The 26,418-nt window shown below is 38.9% G+C and overlaps 1 protein-coding gene across 1 annotated transcript in view; it reads left to right on the top strand.

The window, feature by feature from the left end:
- LOC122815880 (E3 ubiquitin-protein ligase MIB2-like) overlaps positions 1-26,418 on the top strand; it is a 782,860-nt gene that overhangs the window by 302,707 nt on the left and 453,735 nt on the right. Inside the window, exons 10-11 of the mRNA XM_044088707.1 lie at positions 18,187-18,335; positions 25,880-26,036. Of these exons, the coding sequence (XP_043944642.1) occupies positions 18,187-18,335; positions 25,880-26,036 (306 nt within the window). The remainder of the gene's footprint in view (positions 1-18,186; positions 18,336-25,879; positions 26,037-26,418) is intronic.

Below are 26,418 nucleotides of genomic sequence, written 5' to 3'. Positions count from 1 at the left end.
ACAATACCACAACTCCTCTATAGGCACCCTGTCATATGCTTTCTCTAAGTCTACAAAAACACAGTGCAACTCCTTCTGACATTCTCTGTACTTCTTCATCAGCACTGTCAGAACAAACATTGCATCTGTAGTGCTCTTTCCTGGCATGAAACCATACTGCTGTTCACTAATCATCACGTCCCTTTTTAACCTAGCTTCCACTACTGTTTCCCATAACTTCATGCTGTGACTGATCAATTGAATCCCTCTGTAGTTACTACAGCTCTGCACATCACCCTTATTCTTAAAAATCGGTACCAACACACTTTTTCTCCATTCCTCAGGCATCCTCTCACTTTCTAAGATTTCATTAAACAGTCTTGTTAAAAACTCCACTGCCATTTCACCTAAACACCTCCATGCTTCCACAGGTATGTCATCTGGGCCAACATCTTTTCCATTCTTCATAGCTATCATTACTTCCTCCTTGCTAATCCATTGTACTTCATGATTCACTATCCCTACATCATCTAACCTTCTCTCCCTCTCATTCTCTTCATTCATCAACCCCTCAAAGTATTCGTTCCATCTCCTCAACACACTCTCTTTGCTTGTGAGTATGTTTCCCTCATTATCCTTTATCATCTTTACCTGCTGCACATCTTTCCTAGCTCGGTCCCTCTGTCTAGCCAATCGATACAGGTCCTTTTCTCCCTCCTTAGTGTCCAACCTTTCATACAACTCTCTTCGTATGCCTTATCCTTAGCCTTCGCCACCTCTCTCTTTGCCATGCACCTCATGTCCTTATACTCCTGTCTACTTTCTTCATCTCTCTGACAATCCCACTTCTTCTTTGCCAACCTCTTTGCCTGTATACTCTTCTGTACTTCCTCATTCCACCACCATGTCTCCTTGTCGTCCTTCCTCTGTCCCGATGTGATACTAAGCACCTTTCTAGCCGTCTCCCTTACTAGCTCTGCTGTAGTTACCCAGCTATTTGGTAACTCTTCACTGCCACCCAGTGCCTGTCTTAACTCATCCCTGAACTCCACCTCACAATTACCCTTTTTCAATTTCCACCATTTGATCCTTGGTGCTGCCCTCACACTCCTCCTCCTCCTCTTCTTGATCACCAACGTCATCCTACAAACCACCATCCTATGCTGCCTAACTACACTTTCTCCTGTCACCACTTTACAGTCTCCAATCTCCTTCAAACTGGCCCTCCTACATAAGATATAATCCACCTGTGTGCATCTTCCTCCACTCTTGTATGTCACCCTATGCTCCTCCCTCTTGTTAAAATACGTATTCACCACAGCCATGTCCATCCTTTTTGCAAAATCCACTACCATCTGACCTTCTGCTTTCCTTTGTTTAACACCATACCTACCCATCACTTCCTCATCCCCTCTGTTCCCTGCACCAACATGCCCATTGAAATCTGCTCCAGTCACCACTCTCTCTCCCTTGGGTACAGTCATCACCACTTCATCCAATTCACTCCAAAATGTTTCTTTCTCATCCATTGCACACCCAACTTATGGAGCATATGCACTAACAACATTCATCATTACACCATCAATTTCCAGCTTCATAAACATCACTCTATCCGACACTCTTTTCACCTCCAAAACACTCTTCGCATACTGTTCCTTCAGAATAACTCCTACGCCATTTCTCCTCCCATCCACACCATGATAAAACAATTTGAACCCACCTCCGATACACCTAACCTTACTCCCCTTCCATCTGGTCTCTTGCACACACAATATATCCACCTTCCTTCTGTCCATCATATCAGCTAGCTCTCTCCCTATACCAGTCAAACTGCTAACATTCAAAGTTCCAACCCTCACTGCCACAGTCCTAGGCTTTCTCCTCTCTTCCTGAATTCGGTTATGCCTTCCTCCTCTTCTCCTCAATTTCCACCAGCACCCTGTTGGCTAACCGTACTGGTGGCGGTCGTTGTTAACCTGGGCCTCGACCGATCCGGTATGGAAATATTTACTGGTGATTGCATAAAATGATTTGGCAAAGTTTTGTGTGTGTGTGTGTGTGTGTGTGTGTGTGTATATATATGTATATTTGTGGGGTGACCGCAAGGCTTTAATAAAGCTCTCCTTCAAAAACGGCTGTCGTTGCTTATTTGTGGATATTTTATACAGTGCTGGACTGGTATTGGTTTGTTATATATATATATATATATATATATGGGTCTGCTTCTCTTGTTCGAAATTATACTTCTTCGAGCAAGAGAAGATCGAGACCCACTTCAGCAAAAGTGCACTTAACTGAAAGTGGTCTTTTGCGAAACTCACTTTACCGATCTCAGACTGCATTCTCGCACTTAGTTTATATAAGTAGCGAGGGTCTGGTCCAGCAAACCAAAACACATTTTAGCAGGGGGCAAGCCCCACTACACCGCACCCCCCCCACTACTTATACTGATTCCGAGATTGCACTACAGTGGGGAAAAGGTATACTTCCTTAAAAGGTATACTTCCTTATCCCCACTGTACTGTGGTTTGGTAAAGTAAGTTTCATAAAAATACATTTTCGGTTAAGTGCACTTTTGCTAAAGTGGGTCTCGATCTTCTCTTCAATGAAGTGTAATTTCGAACAAGAGAAGTAGACCCATATATATATGTGTATATATATATATATATATATATATATATATATATATACAACGACTTCACCGGCGCCAGAAGATCGACAAGTCAGAAGACCGATGGAGTAAAACACCAACGCCAATGCTGAGAAGACTGAGATGGGGAAAGGATGTGTAAGTATGCGGTAGTGACGACCGTTAGGGTGCGAGTAAGGTAAGTGTGCGATGTTGACGGTCTGTAGGGATAGGGGTGGGATAAGTGAGTTAGGGTTAGGGCGCGGGTTAGGTAAGGGTGCGAGTAAGGTAAGTGTGTGATGTTGACGGTCTGTAGGGATAGGGATGGGATAAGTGAGTTAGGGTTAGGGCGCGGGTTAGGTAAGGGTGCAGTAGTGATATTTTGTGGGTTAGGGGCGGGTTAAGTGAGTTAGGGTTAGGGCGCGGGTTAGGTGAGTGTGTGATAGTGACGGACCTTAGGGTTAGGGTTTCAGTTAGGGTTGTAGATAGTTGTGTATGTAAGGGTTAGTGTTGGTTTGTAAGGATTTTGGTGTGCTTGTGTTGTGTGTGGGTTTTGGACAGGGGATTTGTTTTGTTTGTTGTTATGATGTGTCGAGTGTATGAGGTGTCGTGTTTGTGAACTGTCGATTATGTGGTGTCGGTGAAGTCGTTGTCGGTGTTATGAAGTGTCGATGTTGTCAGGTAGATCCATATATATATATATATATATATATATATATATATATATATATATATATATATATATATATATATATACACACACACATGTATAGATCTACTTCAGGAGCTCAAAGTTTCAAAAATTTTAACTTCAAATGGCAAAAACCATAAGATCAAAGCTTTGAAACTTCAATAACCTAATAAAAAAATAAAAAAACAAACATTTTTTTATGTTTTTTGCACGATGGGCAAGCCCGCCTGCACCCCCACACCCCCTGCTAATTAAATATACCATCTCTGAGATCACACTATAGTGAGTTGCTCTTCTTTTTGGCTTTTCCCGGTTAGGGGTCGCCACAGCAGAGCTCTGGTCCGCTAATGATTGGCAGTAGATTTTTACAGTGTCGAGGTGCCAGCTCGATGCCCAACCTTCAACACAGGCACACCACCATGGCTAGATCACACTATAGTGAGCAAAACTTTAAATATCCTGTTCTGTGCTGTACTGCAATCTCCATTTAAAATGTTTGGAAGTTTCAAAACTTTGATCTTTTGGTCTTTGGAGTTTGAAGTTTTCAAACTTCAAACTTCTGAAGGGGATCCATATATTCCCCCTGCGCGCTCGCGCACACACACACACACACACACACACACACACACACACACACACACACACACACACACACACACACACACGCACGCACTGCATGTCTATGTATAATAGTAGGTAAGTGTATCAAAAGATTGTTTGGTCAAGATGTGTTTGGTTGAGACCTGCTTTGTCAATTGCTAACATATGGCAAATTAAGGACTTGCCCCCCTACAGGACCCATGATAAAGCACATTCCAGTGTTTCAGTGAGATGTGTTTCAACAGAATGGATTTGATATTTGCAGTATTTTTTAGCAACTGAGATATGTAAACACATTCTGTTACACACATACTGACCCACTTGTTTTTTCAGGACATGGAAATAAGCCAGACTACCTAGGGAAACCCTATTCAGCAATGGGGAAATGCAGAGTCTACAAAGACAGTGGTTAACAATCAGGTTTGAGCCCTAGACTCTGGAAGTGAGACAGAAAGCTGATCATGAAGCCCATACCTCTCAACCTCTTAGCACAAGAAATCTGGACAAAGCCTAAAATAATGATGGGACAAAGGCCCAAGAACAGGGACAAAGTTTAAATATTGCTCTTATAAACTTACATAGTTGCTAGAACAACATGATTTGTATTAGCATGCATTTTCCAAAGGATATGAAGTCTGAAACTCAGATGTATGTCCTTGTTTAGTGATTTCAATGCTTAGTGATTTCCAGAAAACTACAAATTTGATGAAGAAAAAGACCAAAAATATGAGACAAAAATCTGGGCATTCTGCAAACATGCGGACAGGTGAGAGGTATGGCTAAGCCATATTCAGAAACAAAAATGCCATAACAGCTTAATAATGCAAATGGCAGAACATTTAGAAAGTTGTGATGCACTTTATAACTTTCTGAGAACAATAAGCAGATACTTAATCTTAAGATCATATTATGCATGTGATATATTATCTATTTTCATATGTATGCTTGCTTTACTTCAGTGGAACTGTCCGTTATAGGAAAAACAAAAGAACCTTGGTATACAGAAACACATGCATATGTAAAAGCACATTCATTCACATACATTAGGCATATAGGACCTTTTGAGTAAATTATTTATTTATTTGACATTTGTTAACTGGGTTAGTCCAACAGGGACAGAGCCCTTTTTCAGTGGAGACCCAGGGAGAAAAGCTCCACAGAAAATGCATACAAAGTAAGTTGACTTATAATAATATGAAATATATCATGGTGACGTAAAGAATAACAAGTTAACACAGATGGCAAATAGAATCAACATTTCAGCGTGAAGAAGCAGAAAGGAGAGTGCAAGGAATAATACAGAACAGTCTATTAACAATTAAAAGTTATATACCAAAAACTAAGTAGACTGGCTGTGAAAAGACGAAGATACAGTCAAGTATGGAAAGAAAAGAAGTTTAAAAGTGTAGATTAGAAGCAGAGAGATTGAAAGAAGGTGGGTAGAAGTGTTACAATAAAGAAAAAAGGAAAAAGGTGGGGTTACAATTGACGTAGTAGTAAGAAGAGAGAAGAGGATACAATAGAGAGATGGGTCAGTCAGGAAGGAGATAGCACAGACATGGTTTATTTATCTTTAAGTTTTTACTGCCTTACTGAATTTAGATTTGGATGTAATGTGTTGTATGTCTAGTGGTAGTTTATTTCAGTTCTCAGCAGGGTAACAACAATAAAGGTTTTTTTTCTATGTTGATCTGGGGTTTATGAATAGTGAGGAGATGTTCAAAGCTCCTGAGTGATCTAGCAGGGGTGAATGGGGAGATGATAGATGTGACGCTGGAGCAGGAAGTGGGCTAGTATAGTAGAGAATGAATAATTAGAAGCTGAGAGAGTAGTAGGTTATGGGGGAATTCAGGTTAGTTCACTTTTGTGAGTGCTAAGCAGTGATGAGTTGAGTGTGGTAGTTCAGCTGCGAATTTAGTGACCTTGTTGTAAGTGGACTCTAGTTTAGAAATAAGTGCAGCCTGTAAATTGGTGAGAATTTGAGAGCCGTAGAGAAGGGTTGGTAATAGGTAGGCATGTGATAGGGATAAATACTTTAAATATACTAATACAACAATAAAAAACATATAATAATAATATATAATTAATAATATATAAGAAATAATAATATATAATACATTAAATATAAATATTTTGAAAGTGATTCTAAAACATGTTCCAAAGGCTAAAAATACCACTTCCATGGGACCACACAACATACCAGGCTGTATTCTCAGCTGTGCCAAGTATGCCCTCTCTGAGCCTTTAATTAAACTGTTCAGCCTTTACATGTCTTCAGGGTTTGTTCCTGATGCTTACAGAACAGCCACTGTGACTCCCCTACACCTGCAGTCCCAAGTTATTGTAGACCCAGCAGTCGCACCAGCCTTATATGTAAAGCCATGGAATGTACCGTAGCAAAACTCATTTGTGCAGACATAGCCAAATTAACTGATCTAGATTCCAATCAGTTTGGTTTTAAGATGGGTAGGTCCTGTCTCTTGTGGACAGTGGTCATTCTGTGCACACTGCTTATCTTGACCTGGCCAAGGCTTTTGACACTGTCCTCCATACTGGTATTATTACAAAAAATAGACAAGCTTAATGTAAACCCATACATTTTCCACTGGAATGCAAACTGGCTATCCATCAGATCCCTAGTTGTGAAAGATGCTGGTTCCCTCTCTGAATGTAAATTTGTAAGTAGTGGGGTGCTACAAAGATCAGTTCTGGGCCCTCCCTGATGTAACATTGTAACTAGTGGGGTGCCACCGTGATTATTTCGGAGCCCTCTCTGAATGTAACATTGTAAATAGTGGGGTGCTACAGGGATTATTTCTGGGCCCTCTCCTGTTTGGCATTTATTTTGCAGACATCTACGCTGGTATCCCAGAAGTGTGGTTGACCAAGTTTGCAGATGACTGCAAACTGCAATCTTATCCCCTCATCCCCTGGTGCAAACCAGATTCAGCAAGGGCTAAAATATGCACTTATATGGTGTATCAATAACTGTTCCAAACTAAATGAAAGTGCAGGATAGAAGCATTTGACAGAAAGGTTGCTCCCACCTCATCCCCCTTCAGACAAATATTGTCATAAGAGATTCTCTGAGTCAGTCCTTATGTTTTTACCACAGTCAGGAAATCCTTCTATCTGGCCCAGTTAATTTCAAAGGGAATATTTTCAATATCGAAAGAAGTCATTCAAACACTAAACTGTTCCCCTATCAGACCCATCACTAAATACAGTGCCCCCTTTGGTATGTACAAACCTAAGCATATTTCTCAAGTGGAAATGCCCCAAAGAGTTCTAACCAAGCAGATTAAATTAGCAAGACTTTCCGTATGCTCAGAGCCTACAAGTTGCCGAAAGGTGACCTGTCTCACTTTTTGAGCCGTGAAAGACCCAGTCCTATTTAGCTTCCTGTTTCTTTGCAGAACCATTGGCTTTACAAACACCCACAGTAAGGACCTAAATCTGCACTAATAAATAAACAAGACTCGCTTGAGGGATAGGTTCCTAACTCAACTTATTCCTAGACTATGGAATAACTTACAACAGCAGGTCAAACAAAGCGCTACTTGGGCTACCTTTAAGGCTATTCTTGATGACTAGATGGGGAAACAAAATTTACACCAGGGTTATTATGTAAGGCTCTGCTCACTAAGTGCTTGAAAAGGATGGTAAGAACGTTTAAGTTTGTCTGCTTAAAGGTACATATGGTTAGGCATCTTATGAGATCCCAGTGATTGCTTGTCTAGTATTTTCCTATGTTCCAGCAGTGACAAACGAGGCAGATGTAAGTCTGGGGTAGCTACAAAATATGCAGAGTAAAAATAATACGGCTTCAGAAAGGAGTTTATAAGTCTAACAGACATAAAAATGAGTAAATGTTTAAAAAGCATAAAAAACAGAGTTTAATTCCCTTTGAATTTAGTACATGAGTGATGGTATAGGAAATTGGGATACTGACAAGGCCAAAGGTGCCATGTTGGCAGTACTTCAGGAATTTATCCAAATTGTGGTGGCAAATTGAGAAATGAGTTGTAGGACAAAGCTGTCATGTCACTGTGCTGTGCATTGTTTTCTATGGCCACAACTTGAGTTTGTGATTGGAAGGATGAGATTATGGATATAAATCAGTATGGATACAAATCAGTTTCCTTCTCAGGGTTATAAAGCTAGTTATTTTTGATTGAGTAAGGAATTCAGCAAACTGGGAGGAGCATGATGTTAAGCCAGTTGCTCTTGCAGGTTAGAGGAGTCATTTTAGAAGGTTTGCATCTTGTGGGAATGTCCCATGGGTCTTGGTACAGGTGTTTCAGTCCCTGCCCACTGAGAAGAGGACAAAGCCCAGACCTAGGGCATGCCAGAAAGATGACTGTCAGACAGTTAAGATATGCATATAGGAATCACAGCTGCTTAAATCACACATGTGAACATATGTCATTGAATTCATTTAAATACATGCACACTTTTAACTGTATTTTATTTATTTAACTTCTATATTTTTAATAATTTTAACTGTGTTTTATATATTTTAACAAATAAATGCACACTTTTCCTGAAAAAAGGGAATGCTTGAAAAAATCTGCTACTGTAAACTGATGAAAAAATGAATGCATTCTTTTTGTACTACTAATTAATAAAATGAACACATTTTAAAAACAAGTTTTTGCACCCCCATGCCATTAAAAATTAAATATTTTCACTTTGAGATCATTGCAAGCTGGGAACAGTACAAGACATAAATATATCCTAAAATGCATTCCTTGCAATTCCTCCCAAATGTTATGATCTTGGAATAAGGACACATGAGCCCAGGGTATGTTGAGGGACTTACTTCCCACATGAGGGCAAGGGGTGAGTCCCCCAGAAAAGGTGCTAGATATAATTTAGCAATTTTGAGTTAATTACTTCAGAGCAGAAGCTGTTTACCAAACAGTTATGAATGAACCTTTTTTTTTTTTGGAAATGAAAATAAAAAAATCAAAATGCCTTTCTGCCATAATATTACCTAAATAATAAATTACTTGGCCTTCCTTTTATACACATTAAATCTCTATTGTTTACAGACTCTAACGTTAGCATCCATCTTCAACTCTGACACATATCAGACCTCCAGACATGGATTCTGAAACGATTTTTGTTACACTGTCCTCCTTTCATTAGACAGTTTTAACTCAAAGACCCCTCAGTAGTCCTGTGTAGTGTACAGATATACACAGTGGTGAGCAGTTACTGTTTTGGTTGCCCTTCATAAATTTAGGTACCTGCATACCTATCTTTTTCTGAATCTTTGCGTCTCTGTGAATTTTGATTTGCCGGCAGGCATGCCATTATGTTTAAATAACATCAGTCTTAGCCTCTGTCTTCTACAGCTTGCAGCTCCTGCATATCCATTGCTATCAAGAAGCAGTCAGACATTTATGAGACATGTTTCTAGCTTCTACAAAGGGTATTGCAAGGGGTCAGAAGTCATGTAATTTCCCTCAAAGTAGCAAAACATGACTTCCTTATCTGCACAGAATTTGTTTACAGACTCTAATGTTAGCATCCCTCTTCAACTCTTACAAAGCTGTGCAATAAAAAATAAAACACAGCTGATTTGGAAAAAAATCTCTTTAATAAAATTGGTAAGTGATTTAATTTTTATCATAAAAGTTATTCATACTGGTATAGCATATACAAACTGTGCTATATACATATTTCAAGTACAATTACATGAGAAAACAACTTCACCAATTAGGATACAGTAACAATATTAAATAAATTTAAGGTGTACCAGAATCTTTTAATCCACAACCAATAAGCTAGAAACCTGAAACCAAACGTTAAATAAGTTAAGAAACTAATGTTTCAGTGGTCTGCCTTTTAATATGCAATTGAAGTTTAGTGCTTAATTGCTCCTTGCAAGAATTTAGAGGAATTTGCCTGTAAAATTTACTTTTTATCCAAGTCTGTTTTTACATTAGTATACACACACACACACACACACACACACACACACACACACACACACACACACACACACACACACACACACTAGTTCAGTTTTGCTAGCACATAAAACATAAACTTTTGTAAAGTTAAGGTGTGCCCTTGAGTACCTGAACAATGCATTCGTTTTTCATCTTTCTTTTCTCTAGCATATACATGTTCATAAATTCTGAAACTTAATGCAGTTGTTGTTCTCCCAGCATAAAATACCCCACCTGTGGTACATTCTGCTAGGTATACAATATTAAGAGCAAAATAATACGAATACAGAGTGCAGTTGGTTGCAGTAAAGTAAAATAGAATAAATGTATAAACTGTGCACAACTTACAAAGCAGAAACTTTAATGAAATAAAATAAAATAAGGTAAGCGCTTTCACAACTCACAGCCAACTTCATCAGACAGTACTAAAGTTAAGGTCATATCCTTATATAGTGCTGTGCAATCATGTGGTACAATTAGGTATTTAAAGAAGTAATACTCATCATAAGCAATATGGAAATCATGTGATACAATTAAGAATTAAAAGAAATAAATATTCATGAGCAATGAAAAATATATATGTAAAAACATTATAAAATAATTAGTACTAGAGTCCATGTATAATATATAAATAGATGAATAAATATATATTTAAAAGTTTATAAATTAATTATGAATATTTTACAAAATATATAATACATGTTCAATACTTATGTTTAAGAGGTCGTGCTTTTAAAAAAGGTTTCAGGGAAGACGTATTATTTAAGCCTGGAAATTTTTCTGCATAAATAAAAGAATCCATTTTTGTTCGGAGGCTTCAGTACGGTTTTCTAAATCACCACCTCTAATAGTATTACCAATGATTTCTAAAACTAAAAATTTAAAAACATGGGATGAATCTATATGCATAACATGAGTAGCTAATGCATTAGTTGCCTTTTTATTTTTAATGTCTCTGTTATGATCCAAAATTCTATCAATTATTAGTTACCTATTAGTGACCTATTAGTTTTACCTATATAGTATGCATGACAATTTTGGCAGAAAGCAAAGTAAACAATATTTTCAGTTTTGCATAGTGATGCAAGGAAATTTTAAAGTGACAAGTAGAATGTGTGTAAAAAGCATGACTATAAATGTACTTGCAAGCAGAACAGTTTCTACATGGGAAAGTGCCTATTCTATTAGAAATAGGTCTAGAGGAATGCATAGGTTTATAGCATAGATGCTGTTTAAGTGATTTGTTATTCCTAAAAGAAAATGATGGGGTATTATCAAAAATGTTCAAAGAATTAGGGATGGCACTTAAAATGTTCCAATGTTTCTTAATAATATCACAATAACTATCAATGTCACTAGAGTATTGTAATTACGGCCACTCTAAATTTATCTAAAGGTTGACTTAGAGGTTTAACTGTCATTTGTCTATTATTAGTAGTATTTAAAAATGATTTACATCTAGTGACTCTCTATGTCCATGCTTCTTGAATGATATTTTCTATGTCACTTTCTGAATATCCTCTCTCCAAAAATTCAGATTTAAGATCTGTAAGAGCTTTTTTGGCATCTGTACCATTATTATGCAACTGTAGTATCCTAAATACTTGCGCCTTAAGCACATATTCAGAAATGTGTCTAGGATGCATGCTCTTTTTATGGAGAAGGATATTCTTTTTAGTGGGCTTCTTGTATATACTACCGGAAACATTATTAAGTTCAGATTTATTAAGTAGTATGTCAAGAAATTCAATTTGACTATCAGAATAGTTACATGTAAACTTGAGAAAATATGTAGTACTATGCATGAATGTAACAAAATGGTCTAGTTCTACTAAATCTCCTTTCCATAACAAAAAAATGTCATCCACAAAGCGCACATACCAAAGAATATGATCAAAGTATTGAATGGTCGGTGTAAGAATATGTCTGTGCTCCAAGTGTACTAAAACAAGGTTGGCATACATATTGGCACAAGCTGTGCCCATCGCTATGCCAACATTTTGTAAATATGTCATTTTCAAAGACAAAAATATTGTTTTCAAGCACAATTTCTACAAGTGCACATATTAACATCATTTTACTAGCTAAAAAACAATTGTTAACAGTTAAAAATTCTCTGACCATATCAATACCTAAATCATTAGGAATACATGTAAAAAGTGATTCTACATCAAGTGCAACAAAAATGTAATCACTATTAATAGTTAACAATCGGGTGTGAAGTCTTTCAAGGAAAGACTTTTAATCTTTCAAAACAGTATGACATGTATCTAAAATTGTGTGCACGTTGTTCTCTAGATAAATTGATAGAGGCTCAGTACACCAGCCATGGCCTGCTACAGTTGGTCTCATGGGTGGGGTGTTGTAGTTCTTATGTATTTTTGGTAGTCCATAAATTGAAGGAATTAAAGGATGGGCTATGTTAAAAATTTAAATAATTCATTATTAATAAGATATGTCATTAATAAGTCAAATATCAAAAAGGACACTTTTTCCATGATGCTATTTGCAATAGGCTTAGAAATACATTGATAAGTATTTGTGCCATTTAATAGAAGCATCATTTGTTTGAAGTACAATTCTTTGTCTAAGACTACAATTCCCCCCCCCCCCCTTGTCAAATGGTTTAATGGCAAGTGACTGTATATTTCTTAATTCATTAAAGGCTAGAATATCACTGCTAGTCATATTATAAAATTTACATTTAGTTCCTTCACAAAAAAGCTGTCTAAAATCAACTTCACAAACATTGATAAAAGATTGAACTACTGAGTCAATAATCGGACTATATGTACTAGGTTTTCTAAAGGAACTTGTGTGATTGACATTATTGCTGGAAAAAATTATTAATCAACTTTTAAATATATATTTATTCATCTATTTATATATTACACATGGACTCTAGTACTAATTATTTTATAATGTTTTTACATATATATTTTTCATTGCTCATGAATATTTATTTCTTTTAATTCTTAATTGTGTCACATGATTTCCATATTGCTTATGATGAGTATTACTTCTTTAAATGCCTAACTGTACCACATGATTGCACAGCACTATGTAAGGATATGACCTTAACTTTAGTATTGTCTGATGAAGCTGCCCGTGAGTTGTGAAAGCGCTTACCTTATTTTATTTTATTTTATTTCATTAAAGTTTCTGCTTTGTAAGTTGTGTGCAGTTTCTACATTTATTCTAGGTATACAATATTAAAAGAAGTGAAGTTATGATGAGCATTTGGTCCAAATGTCTTGGCAATTGTAGGGCTGTAACAACCCAAATGACACATAGCCTACAAACTCAGTGTGCCACTCAACCACAGCCCATAAGGCATAACAATGTACCCAGCACTCTAGTCATAGGTGACTCTATAGTCAGGCACACTGATGTTCCACTCACCAGGCTAAACAAGGAGAAAGTAATGTCAGCTGCCTGTCGGGTGCCAGGATCCGCCACATAACGCACGCACTCAGGTCACTCCACAACAAGTACAAATTTGACTCTGTCATTGTCCATGTTGGTGTTAATGACCTGAGACATACCTCCCTGGACTGCATGAAAAGAGACACGGAGGAGCTCTTCAGTTTTGTAGCCCAGGCAGGTATGACTCTAGCCCTGAGCAGCATCCTGCCATCACATAGAATGATACCACAGTACAAGGACAAAATGATTGACTTCAACAATTGGCTAAGCTTCTGGTGTCATTCTAAGGGGATTCAGTAACTGTCTGCCTGGGATGACATGATCGACAGACCACGATGCTTTGCCAGAGATGACCTGCACCTGTCGCCCTTGCGATTCCAGATACTGGCTAAGGCTCTTGTCACTCCTATAGTGCCTTTTTTAGGCAAGGTTCAAATGAAAAATTCACCACCTTAACAGGTACAAGCAAACAAAATCGGAGGGTAATGCTACTCAATGCTAGAAGTCTATACCTCAAAATGCATTCACTTGAGGCACTCCTTAAAATGGAGTACATCGACACCTGTGCAGTGACAGAGACCTGGTTCAAGGCTCCAGAGAGCACCCCTGCATTCCCAGGCTATAATTCATACCACACCCTTTGGCCACCTAACCTGGACTGAAACACTAAAGGCGGAGGCATGTCCATATTCATTAAGGATATCCACACCTCCAGGCTAGTTGCTCAGCATAATGCATCCGAGATTATCCAAGTGCAGCTAACTCTGGGAAAGTCCGCAATCCAAATTGTAACTTGCTACAGATCCCCCACCATGCCCCAGGATTCCCCTTCCTCATTTCTTGATACACTGGAAAATATTAGGGTACAAACCAACACCCTAATAATGGGTGATTTCAACTACCCCACCATTAACTGGGAAAACTACTCATGTACCAACTCTTGCACAACGATTTCTGGAATTCATAAATTCAAATGCCTTTGATCAACTTATCCACACCCCCAAAAGGGGCAGCAGTATCCTAGACCTGGTCATTACCAACATGGGCGACTGGTGTTCCACACCAGAGGTCAGTTCTTCATTGGTCAGATCCAAGCACAAGCTAATCACCCTAGACATCCACATCCCGCCCCCACCTTCCATTAGAGAAACAACCGTAAAAAATTTCTCCAAAGCCAACTTCACGTTTCTTAAGATAGAAGTGGCAAACTTCAAGACACCCATGCAGATGGACAATAGAGGTACAACTGCTGAATCCTACACAAATGCACTTTATAAGCACTTACACGAGTGCATGGATCGTGCTATCCCTAACAGAACCAAGATGCTACCCTCCAAAAAAAGGAAGCCAATCTGGTGGTCTTCTGCCATAAACAAAGTCTACAACAGAAGAAAGAAACTGTTGCAAAAAAGAGTAAAATCTCATTATTGGAGGAACTCCCTGGTCAGCCTCAGTAAGAAGCTGAGATCCCTCATAAAATCCTCCAAAGCTAGTTATGAAAACAAAATTGCCACTGATTCTAAAGACAACCACAAAGCATTCTATAGCTATATCAAGAATATGAATGGCAACACTCAGATCTGCTCTGAGTTACAGCACAATGGCACTAAACATACAGAACCAACTGATATTGCCAACATCCTGGCAGATAGGTCAGTGCTAACTTTACTCTCTCTCACCCCCTAAAGGGCCCATCTCTATACCGGAAGAATGCAAAGTTCCTGTAATCACAGCTGCACAGGTAAAAAGCATACTCTCCAAAGCCAAGAACAGCATCCATGGGACCTGACAACATCCCAGGCTGCGTTCTACATGAACTGCAGAATGAACTGGCACCCCACCTAAGCACCATGTTCCATCATAACCTCACCTCAGGCTTTGTGCCCACTGAATGGCGCACAGCGACGGTTATCACACTCCACAAAGGGAGAGCTACCACGGACCATGGGGAACTACCGCCCCATTAGCCTAACAAGCCTGGTCTGCAAGGCCATGGAATGTTATCATCATGGATCTTATACACAAAGACATTGGTAATCTCCAAACTCTGGACCCCACCCAGTTCGGGTTTGTAAAAGGCAGATCATGTCTCCTAAACCTGATAGACTTCTTTGACGCGGTCACCAAAGCCGTAGATGAGGGTAAGGTGTTCACACAGCCTATCTAGATCTCGCCAAGGCTTTTTACACCATCCCCCACTCTGGAATTATAGATAAACTCACTAAACTAGGTATAAATCCCTATGTCACAAGATGGGTTGCCAAATGGCTCACTGACAGAACCCACACTGTGAAAGTAGCAGACTCCAAATCCGACTTTAGACCAGTGACAAGTGGAGTACCACAAGGTTCAGTTCTGGGTTCTCTCCTGTTTGGTATCTACTTTCCTGAAGTACAGGCTAATACAGAAGGTCTTTGGCTAACAATGTTCGCAGATGACTGCAAACTAGGAGCCATAATCGAAACTCCTAACGATGTGGACATCCTACAAAAGGGTCTCACAGAGACAGATGCCTGGTGTCAAAGCCATGGCCTCAAGCTCAATGCCAAAAAGTGCATTGTCATCCCCTTTGGTAAAAACTCTGTACCCATGAGCTACCACATAGCTGGTAGTCCACTTAACACCAAAAGTGTGATAAGAGACCTTGGGACACAGGTGGACAGTAGTCTGTCCTTTAATCACATTGCCACAATAGTCAGGAAATCCTTCTACATGGCACACCTCATCACAAAAGGTTTCTCATCCAGGGAAAAAAGTAATTGTTCCCCTCTACTTTTCACTCATTAGACCCATTATAGAGTACAATGCCTCTTTTGGTATGTACGTCACAAGACATCTACAACTACAGGAAAGGCCACAGAAATACCTCACAAAGAGGATTAATGGCCTCAAACAGATGCCATATGCAGACCATCTCAGAAAACTCCAGCTTTACTCCATCGCATATCGCCTACTCAGAGGCGATCTCTGCCTAACATACAAAGCTATGTCAAACCCAGAGCTGTTGGAGATGCTCCACTTAAAGAAATCCAAGTCCCTCCAAGCTACATGCTCTAGAGACCTAAACCTTGTTACCACAATAAATAGAACATGCTCAAGGGATAGATTCCTGTCCCAGAGACTTCCCATACTCTGGAACAGACTACCTATCTATATCAAACAAAGCTCCTCATTATCACTCTTCAAGAAAAATCTTGATGACTGGATGGGAAATAGGAAATTCACTCCAGGGATCACCTTTGTGGCTCTGCTCGATGGGGACACAGGAAAATAATTATCTTGGGTGGCGAAAGCCAGGGAACCTTTTTGGCTAGGCTTATATAGGCCGTAGGGCCAATAGCCTAGTACCTACCTATGAACCTATTACTGAGGAAACTGCACTGTGAGCATAAACAACATGAACAAGTAACATTTTTATTATATGTTAGAAGAAGGATTTCACCTTTCTGACCAAACTTAAGCAGAGTTTTCAGTTTAACATTTCCTTGTTAATATCCTGTCCCTTTATTGGCAAACAAATGTGTCATTAAGTGGTTATAATCTGCTTAATGGCTTCTGAGTCAGCATTATTAGTGAGGACTATAAGCATTTACCTATTTAGGGCCTCACTGTTCTGATTCAGAATGCTGATGTTCCCTATCAGTGACAGAGTGTAAAGTAGATGAGGCTGCAGCTTGTCAACTACCCTCCTTAACTGCACTTTCTTAAATAAAATCATTTCATTTGCTGTTTTTATTACAGTGATGGATACATTTAATTTCTTCAGTTTTCTCTTTTTTGTGCAGTAGTTAGGGTCAGTTTTGGACTACGTGGGGTTCAGGCCAGATGTTGAGTGTGTGCTACTCTACTAAGCCTTTGTCAAGATTCCGTTATGCAACTAGGGGTCAGAGTATCTGGCAGCACCCAGAGGATATAAGGATCTAGATTTATGTGCTAGAGTTATGCTTTATTTTAGAAAGATAATCACTTATAACTGATATTTTAGGGCAAGTCATGTTTGTACACCCAATGTTATGTGTATCCATAGATAAAATAGGTGATATTATTTGCACATATACACAAATATTTACACTGCAAGCTCTATCACAAGATGTGTGAGCACGCACACAAATACACACACTAGCAGTAGCCACAATAAAGTAGTCCAAGTTACTTCACATAAATGCAGCCTATTCCTATAAAGTCAGATGAATGATGGTTTAACTTGGGCAAATAGCAGGATCAATCATTTTCATCCACAGAAACAGAAGCTGTATTAAGCAAACATTGTGCCTTATTGACTGTGTGCATCTCAGGTGTCTGGTTGTAATAAAACAAAACAAATAAAATGGCCACAGTAATGCATTTCAACTGTTTCACACAAAACACACAAAGGCCATGGTAAAGTGTTCCACATTGCCCCATGCAAATGCAAACTAATTCTGCAAAGCAAATGACTGTTTAACTTAATAAAATGACAGTAAGGTCAGTCATTTACATTTACAAACAGCCCCTGCTTCCAGCAATTACAGACGTTTTTGACAGTGTACATTTCAGATGTCTGATTATGATAAAATGTAATAGCCACAGTAATGCATTTCAAATTTATTTTACACAAGCAGAAAATAGGTACAGTAGGGGATTGCAACTTCACAGAAATACAAGTGCACACTTGCCCTGCAAAGTTAATTTTTATTATATTACAAATAATTTTAGATTCCATACTGATACATACTTTCCAAATAAAACATCTATGCAGTGGTGGGTTCAGTTTCCTTTTTAAATTTTTTAGGTATGTAATAGTGTTCACTGTGCTGGCAAATATTTTCAGAACAAATTACAGAGTTGATATAAAGGAAGACAATTATTGCATGATAACTACTGAGAACACATTTTTGACTTTCAGTTTTTGTGTATTTTAGGTTAACATCAAGCATCAAGGAAAAACTGCATTGCATGTTGCATCTCATCAAGGACATATAGACATTGTAAAGATGTTACTGGAGGCAAAGGCAGATGTAGAAGTTCAGGATGACAATGGAGATCGTGCAATGCATTTTGCCACCTATGGGTATGTCACTGTTAAGTGTCTGCCTAAAGCAAAAGCCTTTATTAGCTTTTGTGTAAAGTCTGTATATCATTTTTGTATCCATGTGGGGATTTGATGGTTGCTATGGTTTCTTTCCTACATTGCAAAGCGATGATGTTGGTGAGTTGGTTAGCCTCTGCATTGCCTGTAAGTGTGCATATGTGTGTGTGTGTGTGTGTGTGTGTGTGTGTGTGTATGTGTGTCTCTGTGGTGAGAGAGTGATAAATCAATCCATGTCTGAAAATAAAGTCCTTTCTCTATGGAAAAAAATCATTATTCCTCTGCATAAGGATGGAATCAATACAGATCTTTAGTACTATAGGCTAATTGTTTTTTTATCTGTACAAGAAAAATATTAGAAAATGTATTTATTTACAACTTTTAAACTAATAGATAACCAACTTCTGTCTTCAACTGACACAGCTTCATCCTCATCACAGCACAGCTACTGCTTTGCTGAATGCTGTTAATACTGCCAACTCCCACAAAAATGCTGGGAGTCTTGTGTCCACCACCTTCCTAGACTTATCAAAAGCTTTTGGTACAGTCTCCCACCAGAAACTCTTACATAACCTCTCATTCTTGGGGCCCACCAACTCTTCACTGCAGTGGTTCTATAGATACTTCTCAAATAGTGCACAAGCAGTGAATTGGAAAAATGATTTCTTCTCCTTCTTGCCAGTAAGTGTTGATGTCCCACAAGGGTCTGTACTAGCTCCCATACTTTGCAACATATTCATCAATGACCTCTACACTGTGCCAAAAATGCTGATGGCTTAACCCTAATCTGCTCAGCAAATCTGTTTCTAAACTCCAAGATGTTACACAACAATCCTTCTTATTGATTGAAACTAAGTTACTGTTTTTCATCCCAAAACACATCTCTGCCATAACAGCATGATTCACTATTGTGTGATCCAACAACAACATAATCAAACAAGTAAAGCGCACAAAATTACTGAGTATCATCATGGATGACCAGTTGACATTTTACTACCATATATCACATGTAGTTAAAAAAAACTCATCAGCAACTAGATAAATTATACAGAGTAAAAAGATACCTCACTGACATAGCAAGAAAGGATTCAGGCACCTAGGCAGGGAAACATTTCACTGTGGCACATTTTGATGGGGACACACAGCTGAAGTGACATTCAGCTGCAGAGAAATATGTCCATTGTGAATTTCCTGTGGGCAAAGAGAAGAATGTGGTACCATCCCCACAACTTGAGTAACTAAATGTACAGGGTGATAATGATATCCATGGCCCCCAAGGTGACACAAGACAGCAGGCAGTATGGCATGCATCAGTAGCCGGCTGGCCAGTGGAATATTAATGGCAGCAAAAATGCAGTGCCTTTATAATTGGTGTGTGTGGACCACTACTTCCTTCACAGTGCCTTGGGAACATTACTTACAATGCATACTGGAGCATAGATGTGACTACAATAGCATGCAGGATTTCCTCCATGTTGTAGCTCACTTCTGCATGTTGTAGTTGCATAAGCGTGTATGGTACACTTAGCACAACACTCATTACTTCTTCATCCCCCATGCACTTGGTTATTAAAGCTGTGGGCATGGCAGTGTGTGCTTCCCTTTGCCCACAGGGAATTTGCAACATACATATTTCTCTGCATCTGAAAGTCAGTTAAGCCATGTGTACTCTACCAAATGTACCAGAGAGAAATGTCTTGCTTTCTGTGAGGCATCTGTGTGAAGAATTTGGTTGTGAAAGTCTAGGGTGAATGGAAGGCCTGGGTAGAGAGGATGCTGCTACTCCCATTACAGAAACTCTTTCTTGATGCAAAGCAACAGAGAGGGATCAGGATGTCCAAGGGATGTGAGTGTTAGGTCTACATTGATTTCAGGTACCACTGCATTTTTCTCATATATAGCCTGGTCAGTGGGATCATTGGGTTGGTTGCAGCCATGAACCCCAGAGCACTGAGGATGTCCCTTGCAGAGCACTGAGTTATCGATCAGACGGTTTGGAAAAAAATCTTGCCAGGCTTTGGACTTTTCCCTGAAAAAGGTAGGCCTGTTATGCTTGTGTTTAGCATGCAACCCAGGAAGACTAAGTCCTGAGTGGGAGTGAGATGAGATTTCTTGAAACCGATGGTGAATCCTAGGTTGGTTAAGAACCAAACTGTGAAATTTAGGTGTTGGAGGAAGGTGTATGTGGACAGGGCCTGAATCAAAAGGTCAGCCAAGTAGGGGAAATTTTGAATTCCCTGAATGTGGCAGAAGGCTACCACAGGTGCTAGGCACTTTGTGAAAACTCTTGGGGCAGTAAAAAGACCAAACAGCAAAGCAGAAACTGAAAATGAGAAGAACCTGAGGAATCTTCTGGAGGATGGGTGGATGGGGATGTGAAGAATGGCATCCTTGAGATCTAGGGACACTAGAAATGCCTGAGGCAGTATGAAAGGCAGGAGATTGTGTAGAGAAAGTATTTTCAGGGTAGTCACTTTCAGGAAGGTGTTTATCTGGGAGAAGACCAAGATTGGCTTCCATTGCCTTCCTTCCTTGGAACAAGAAAAATCGTTGAATAAAAACCATTTACTATGAAAGATGAAGGTGCTTCTTCTGTGGTGTGCTGTGCCATTAAGTCCTAAGGACCAATCATGGGAAACAGGTTAGAGGGAGTATTGGGAATCCTTTCATGGAGGGAATGCTTTCCCAAGACATGGTGTAGCCTTCTTTGATGATGGCCAGAACCTGCTTGTCAGTGTTGCCATCTCCCAGAAGTGAAGTGAAAGGGAGAGTCATTTTGAAAGAGGGGTGGAGAGATGAAGGGAGGGGATAGGGATGAGAAGGGGGTAGTCTCAAGGTTTTGCCACCAAAGGGAGTCTTCCCTGATGGGGTGCTCCTTTGTGGTTTGTCAGAAAATCTTTTCCTAAGTGCCCTTCTATGTTTGTAAGAGGGCCTATGGTCCCTGTTAATGAAGGAAGTAGATTTGGAAGGGTAGTTCCTGTGGTATCAAGGAAATGTAGAGAGGTGAATCTGCCTGCAGTTTTTCATGGTCTTGCTTTGCAGTTGTAGAGTTTTGAAAGGATTTGCAGCTTGTGGTCCAAACAAGAGGTCATTGACCAAGGGTGAATTCAAAATTTTAGATTTGAAGTATTCAGGGATGGGCTGACCCTGGAGTCATGCATATGGTCTGATCACTGAGCCAGTGGCGGCAGCCCTGGACATAGTGTCCACTGCATCATAGCTGCATTTGATGCAGTGTCTGCTTATTTGTGTAACTCGCGACAGAAGAGTCTGCATTTGCCGTTTAGAATCTATAGTTTGAGTTTCTGACATGACCTTATGCAGAGACTGTAACACAGAAAGCAGATATTTGGCCATTTGTGTTTATTAATTGAGAGCTCTGACTGTTAGAGTGGCTGAGATGTAAAGTTTCCTACCCCACCTATCCATAGCTGTAATATCCTTGTCTGACAGAAGGGCATTAGCAGTGGGAATCAGTTTGGATGGCTTAAACAAGGACAGGGAGACTGTTGAAGGGTCAGACATGGGACTTTTATACAGGTATTTATGTTCATCATGAAGATTATAAAACCTGTCCAGTCTTTTAGGTGCAGATGGGTAAGAGTCAGGTGTTGTGGAAGAAGAATAATGGAAACCATCAAGGTAAGCTTTGAGGACAGGGGGAACTGGTAAAGGAGCTGGAGAACCCATCCCCAGAAGGCTGTAGTATGTCTTTTGTACCTCAGAGATTTGCCTTAACTGCCACTCAGAGTGCCTCATCATGTTCTGAATGGTTTCTCCAAAGGAAGCCTCTTCCAGAGGAGAGTCAGGTGAAAGGGAGTCCTCTAAATCTGAGGAGACTTTCTCAGGAGAGTGGAGTTGTGAGTAGTAATCCAGAGAATGATCAGAGTCTGGTTCAGGTTCCTCTTTAGTGGAAGAAGAATCCAAGGCTTGCTTTTTTGGTGTAGCTTGAGATAGCTGAGTCACAAAAGAAGGAGGCTTCAGGGATTGGATTGTTTTAAATAAGCCCTTTTAGAAGTCCATGCACTGTTTTATCCTGGAAGGACTAGGGGACGTCAGATGCTTGTCTTTTTTTGTTTATACTTTTTTGGGGTAATGTTTGCCTGCATGAGCCTTGGAAGTTTGGATCCTTGTCTCATTTCATTAAGTGTACCAGGAGCTTCCTTCAGTATAAGGCTCTGAGGGATTCTGTGCGGGCCCTCTGAAATGATAAGACATGGTTTGTCTGAGGTATCCATCATCTACAAGGCCTCAGGTGCCATATCGACTTCCAATGGGGTCTCTGAGAGGCATCTGAGAGGGAATTGGGCATACTGCACTTTCAACCACCTCAGCTGGTATATCTGACTCGGAGACATTGGACTGGGAATCATCTTGAGATCTTGAGTTTTTTTCTTATGTCAGAGTCCTGAGAGTCCACCATTTTAGATTGGGAGAGGCATTTCAATCCCTGGGTTTTAAGAAAGTATTGAGTGAGGAAAGTCTTGATCCGAGGTTCTTGGGTAAGAATGACTGACAAATGGAACATGATTTGTAGTCGTGATCAGTACCTAGACAAAAAAGGCACTTAGTGTGCAAGTCCTTGTATGGAATCTGTCTACTGCACTTGCACTTATCCCTCCTAGCTGACATTTAACAATTTTAGACCACAGCTCTAAGTAAGAAAAGGAAAATTCCACAATGGGGCACTTATCTGACTATGACTAGTAAAGTCAGTGGTACCAATGACCAATGTGAATTAGTCCAGCTGGTGCACTACTTGCGTTCAGGCTGGCAGTGACAGAGTCTAGGGATTTTGAGAGTACATCTGTTATTTATAACCTGATGCACATGAGCTGAGGTCATGTGTCGGACATACACTCTTGAAAAGGTAAAGCTTAGTTACCCCTGGCAGACGTCAATGACAAAAAAAATCTGTAATAAATACTACAACAATGATTTCAGTTAGGACTTTGTGGTGTTCTCACAGACAACAACCACTTTGTGTTGCAGAAATAAAAAGAGAAACAGAGTTCTTTAGTTTACTGTGGTGGTCTTAGTTCATTTTTTGTTTTCTTTCTTGTATTATAACCAAGAGAAAGTTTCAATAATTCTAATATTCTGAACTTTAAATATGAATTGCATTTTCTACAAATATGCTGTGTAGATCTCACTGCTGTCTATTAGTTTCTGTAATTTGGCAACAATAGTGTTTGGATTTCTTGACTCCTGATTTTGTCTACCTGCCCTGAAAACACTGTCCTTCTGAATCATATCCTGAAATTGCTCTGTGGAAATATTCATAACAGCTGTCAACATTTCTTTGGATATGGACAAAAATATTACACAGTTCCCTGTAATGTAGTGATTCAGCAATTTTACATTCTGAGCTGCTGAGTTGCTTCTTTAAACCAATTCATTTCTTTTTCACTTTTATTTTGTTCTTGCAAACTGTTTATTTTTTCATATTTTGTTTTGCTGATTTTCCCTGTAGACTATCCTCTCTTTGTTTTGCTTGTGTTAGATTTTATTGATATGGTTATTTCCTCATTCTGTGCTTTGATAATCTGAGCATCTTCTGTTATTAAATTCATTTAGTTGAATTCCTCAATTAACTTTTCTGCCTTTCCTGTAAGATTTCCCACTATCAAAGATATGTTGCCATTCAGCATTGGAAAGTGATGTCAAAAAGTTAAATAATCTGACTCCTCTACACCCTGGCCAATTGACTGCATCTTTGTTTCCGAAGCCTCTTCCTTTTGCACTGCTGCATTTCTTAATCCTGTGTGGATAGATCGTTCTTTTTTCTGGAAAAGTAATGAGCTACTCAGCAATATTACTTAGTTACTTAATTATTTAATTGGGCAAGTCATTAATTATTAATGATGTATCTGAACTTAACCTTACCCTCTATAGAGATGATATTTTACTACTCCAGGCAAAAAGATGTTCCATAGTCCTGTAATCTCATCTCTAGCAATCTTTCTTTGATCTTTGTCAGTGGTCTGGACAAAATAACTACTAAATTACTAACAAAAAATGTGATTCTTTTTTACTCCCCTCAAAGAACCTCTCGACTTCCTGTCCTTAGTATCGCAGACAATAACGACCCTATTATTTATTTTCTAACTTGAGTACAAATACTTAGGCCTAGCACTTTGTTCTGCATTAAGCTTTACATCCCACACTGATAATACCATTAATGTTCTCTCAATAATTCAGTAAAGGTGTTAAAAAAAATGTAAAAAATAAATAAATAAAATGCTGCTTTAGGATAACTTATCTGCCATCTGCTGCTGCCTGCAAAGCACTGGCCAAGAATGCCCTTGTACCTAAATTAGAATATTGTCTTTCTGTACTCTCATGGCACTCTACTTATAACATTCAAAGACTACAAGTCACTGATAGTAAGACTGACAGATTTGTCCTAATTGTTGATGCCTGAGTGCACAACTGCAACCTTTAAAATACCTAAATTGGCTACCTATTACTAAAGGTCCACTTATCTACTATGGACATTGCTATATAAAATTCTGAATGACATCTACTGGCCCTATCTATAAAGAAAACTTCCAGTCAAAGAACAGTCCTACTCCCTAAGGAATTCCCAGGAGAACTTAATATTACTCAAATGTACCCCTTATTATGTTTGAAGTTGCACAACATGGGATGTTTCAGGATCCCAGCAGCAGACCTGCTAGGTGCACCCCAAATGTCTTCCTAGTACCTTGTGAGCCATTACCACTTAGTGATATTGCCACACTCAGTTTCCCCCTCCAAAGATTGTAGCCCTATTATAATACCCTCATGAAACTAATCTTTCTGTGACTATTCTATTTGTGTGATTGTATTCAGAAATATTATATGATTCTTTTAATACCTACAGTAGAGTCCCTCTTATCTGGTCTCTCTGGGACTGGACCTTAGGCTGGATAAAAAAATACCTGGTTAATCAGAAAAATCATACAAAATAGCATGTATAAGTTATAAATCAGCTACAGTAACAGGATATGTGTTAGTATGCATTTTTCTAATGAATATGAAGTCTAAAAATGTCGTTATTTAGCCCAGAGGAGGCAGAAGAGTTGTTCTTCTCTGTTGTCTTTTGCTAGGGCATCGGCAAAAATATGATGGCCAGTTAAAGAGGAAGCCAACTAAAGAGAGGCCGGATAAGAGGGAGTCTACTGTATATTAATACCAAAGCAGTAGTAATATTTTATAGTTTTCTGTGGTCCTTCCTTCATAATGTTTTATCAATGGCTATTCTTACTACCGTGCTAAGTAAATGTTTTGTGATATAATGTGCTTCCCTGATTTCAAGTATTAGCAACCAAAGAAATTCATATTCAAATTTTATTTATTTATTTATTTATTTAACATTTGTTAACCGGGAAAGTCCGACTTGGAACGAAGCCAATTTTCAGCAGAGGCCCAGGGAGAAAGGCTCCAGATGCATGTCTTTGTAATGTTTTGTTTTAAAATTTGCACTGCCTAATTTCAAAAAGATTCTGTATGTTTTTTTTAATTCACTTTTTGATCTGCTTTAGAAATGAGCATGAAGTTTCCAAACTCCTGATCAAACACGGTGCCTCCGTGAATAGCGTTAATTCCGCCAGACAGACCCCTCTTCATGTAGCAGCACAGAAAGGTTATGCTGAAGTGGTCAGAGTGCTCTGTTACAATAAATGTGATGTGAATATTCAGGTCAGTTAAGCAGAAAACTATCAATATTAATGATAAGAAATTACATTTTTAGTTTCACTTGCACTTCAACTTTTCCATTTTTTTTTTATTTCAGTGAGCCTTTAGTACTGAATCTTTCATGGATTGCTTCACTCTTTTTCAGATATGATGTATTCAGTGGAAACTGTTGTAGTTAATTGTTTACTTGTACATTGACCAAAGCTAAACTCTCTTACTTCTCTGTGTGTTTTATCTGGAAGTTTTTTTTCCCCAGAAAAAGACAGATCCTTGAACCATTTCTAAACTGGATGGATAGCCTATTTGCCTGTCTGTCATTGTCATGCCAGCTGTCTTTTACAAATTCACTTGGAAGATGAGATTGATCGGATCTTAAACAGGAGAT

The sequence above is a fragment of the Protopterus annectens genome, chromosome 11.part0 (genome assembly GCF_019279795.1).
Source record: "Protopterus annectens isolate FY-2018-M chromosome 11.part0, PAN1.0, whole genome shotgun sequence".
NCBI classification, from domain to species: domain Eukaryota; kingdom Metazoa; phylum Chordata; order Ceratodontiformes; family Protopteridae; genus Protopterus; species Protopterus annectens.
Note: the sequence above shows the minus strand (reverse complement) of the source record. Positions and strands in the feature narration are given on the sequence as shown.